Source organism: Penaeus chinensis, chromosome 35 (assembly GCF_019202785.1).
Source record: "Penaeus chinensis breed Huanghai No. 1 chromosome 35, ASM1920278v2, whole genome shotgun sequence".
NCBI classification, from domain to species: domain Eukaryota; kingdom Metazoa; phylum Arthropoda; class Malacostraca; order Decapoda; family Penaeidae; genus Penaeus; species Penaeus chinensis.
Window position 1 is genome coordinate 3,414,395 of NC_061853.1, and position 2,500 is coordinate 3,416,894.

At 28.8% G+C, this 2,500-nt stretch overlaps 1 protein-coding gene across 1 annotated transcript in view; it reads left to right on the forward strand.

The window, feature by feature from the left end:
- LOC125044485 overlaps window positions 1-2,500 on the forward strand; it is a 25,211-nt gene that overhangs the window by 19,540 nt on the left and 3,171 nt on the right. Inside the window, exon 6 of the mRNA XM_047641173.1 lies at window positions 1,574-1,765. Coding sequence (XP_047497129.1) covers window positions 1,574-1,765 — 192 coding nt within the window. The remainder of the gene's footprint in view (window positions 1-1,573; window positions 1,766-2,500) is intronic.

Below are 2,500 nucleotides of genomic sequence, written 5' to 3' on the forward strand. Positions count from 1 at the left end.
AGCAACGGCAAGCAATTGCAAGAGGACATGACAACAATAATCGCAAGGAATAAAATTATGATGACAGTAATGTTACGATCAAAATTGGAATTTCTGAGACCAAGATTACGATTCAATTATAATAATACCGATGATGACAATGGTAATGAAATAATGTCAGTAATAATAATAATAACAATAATAACAATAATAATCACGATAATAAAAACAATAAAAACAACAACCACAATAATGATAAAATGATAACAAATAACAACAACATCAATGACAATAATAATAACAATACTACTACTATTACTATTACTACTACTACTACTAATAATAATAATATATCTGTAGGGACGAAAAACATCTTAACAACGACAGTAATAATACTAAGAAACATCAAAAGAATAAAAACACTGACTATCACCAATGATACTAGCACGTAGTAATAGCAGCAAGCAACCAACCGCAATAAAACAATACCAATTAATAGCAGCACCGGTAGCGTGGGGAGAATACGAAAAATAACTCTACGGCCAACACTCCCCGTTTCACAAAACATGGAAGTCAGTTCGACCTTCGGCTTTCGAAAAAAAAAAAAATAAAGAAAAAAAGAAAAATAAAATACTCGAAAATACACAAGTAAATTTATTATGCCGCCTCCGTGGAGCCCAAAATATCTACATATAAGGATAAGCACGGTATGATTTTCTTCCATTTATAAACGATTAAAATAAACAGCCCTTATTTATGTTAATATGATGCCACAATAAACGAAAAGTTAATATATTCTCTTATTAATGAATCAATAATATAATAATTACCATTCAACTATTAACGATAATGATAATGATAATAATAACCATAACATTGTTATAAATGTACAGATAATGAGAAACCTAACAACGCTATGATACAAAGAAATAACACAATATCAACAATGATTAAACTAATATTAATAATAATAGTAACTAAAAGTAATAACACCTATGGAAATGATAGTAGTAGTAGTAGTAGTAGTAGTAGTAGTAGTAGTAGTAGTAGTAGTAGTAATAGTAGTAGTAGTAGTAACAGTAGTAGCAGTAGCAGCAGTGGTATTAACAATTACAGTAATAATAAATAAATATATATTACTAACATGATTATCATAATTAATGTACTATTACTACTATCATTAGAATTATCCTTATTATCACTATTATCCTTATAATTTTTATTATTATCATGATTATGATAATTATTAGCATTATCATTATTATAACAATAACAATGAGTTGTATGGTAATGATGATAAAAATCTCAAATATAAAGTTCCAGGAACGTTATTTTTGATAGAACAGTGGCATAAAATGGTAAAAAACATGACAAAAAATAATACTAATGCTATAATAATACTAATGATATGAGAACATAATGCGAAGAACAGCGTTAATCATGGCAAGAATGTTGCAGGGGAAAAAAAAAAAAATTGAAACACTACGTTCTATTGCACATTTTTTGTTTGTTTGTTTGTAACTTATTATTTTCCGTTATTTCCCCGAACAGGATTCATCACAAACACAGAAATGTCTCCATCGTCATTTTACAGGATTTCGCAACAAAAACCATTTAAGTATGCATGAAATGAATGACTTTGCAACCGTCCCCATGGTGCTGATGATACCAACAACGGTAATGACGCCTCCAATACCATTACCAACACCAACCCCTGTGACAGCTGCAGAGGAGGTGATCCTGTTTGCAAGAGCAGCAGCGGCCGTTGCAGGAGAGGGGGGAAAACGTAAAAAAGGCAACATAGGGAAAACAACATCAAAGAATAATACTGATGATGGTGATGATGATGATGATGATGGTGATAATGATGATGATGATGATGATGATGATGATGATGATGATGGTGATAATGATGATGATGATGATGATGATGATGATGATGATGATGATGATGGTGATGGTGATAATGATGATGGTGATAATGATGATGGTGATGATGATGATGATGGTGATGATGATGATGATGACGATGATGATGATAACAATAACAATAATGACTGGAAGCACGAGTAATTGTTCTTATGGCATTACAACTGCTGTAACAATAATCACAACCATGCCATCGCGATAATCATAATAACACTGAAATATAATAATAAAAAAGGACAATAATAATAATAATAATAATAATAAAAATAGTAACAATAATCACACTCCTAACAATAACTATGACATCGAAATAATCTTAATAACAATAAAATATATATACTAATAAAAGAACAACAACAACAATAATAATAATAATAATAATAATAATAATAATAATAATAATGATAATAATACAAAAAATCATAATGATAATATTAATGATGACAATAACAGTAATAACTGCTATAACTATAAGAACAATTACCATGAGATCGCAATGATCACAATAAAAGTAAAGTATATATTCTAATAAAAGTGTAACAGTAATAAGAACAATAGTAATACTAATCATAATATTAATGATGATAATAAT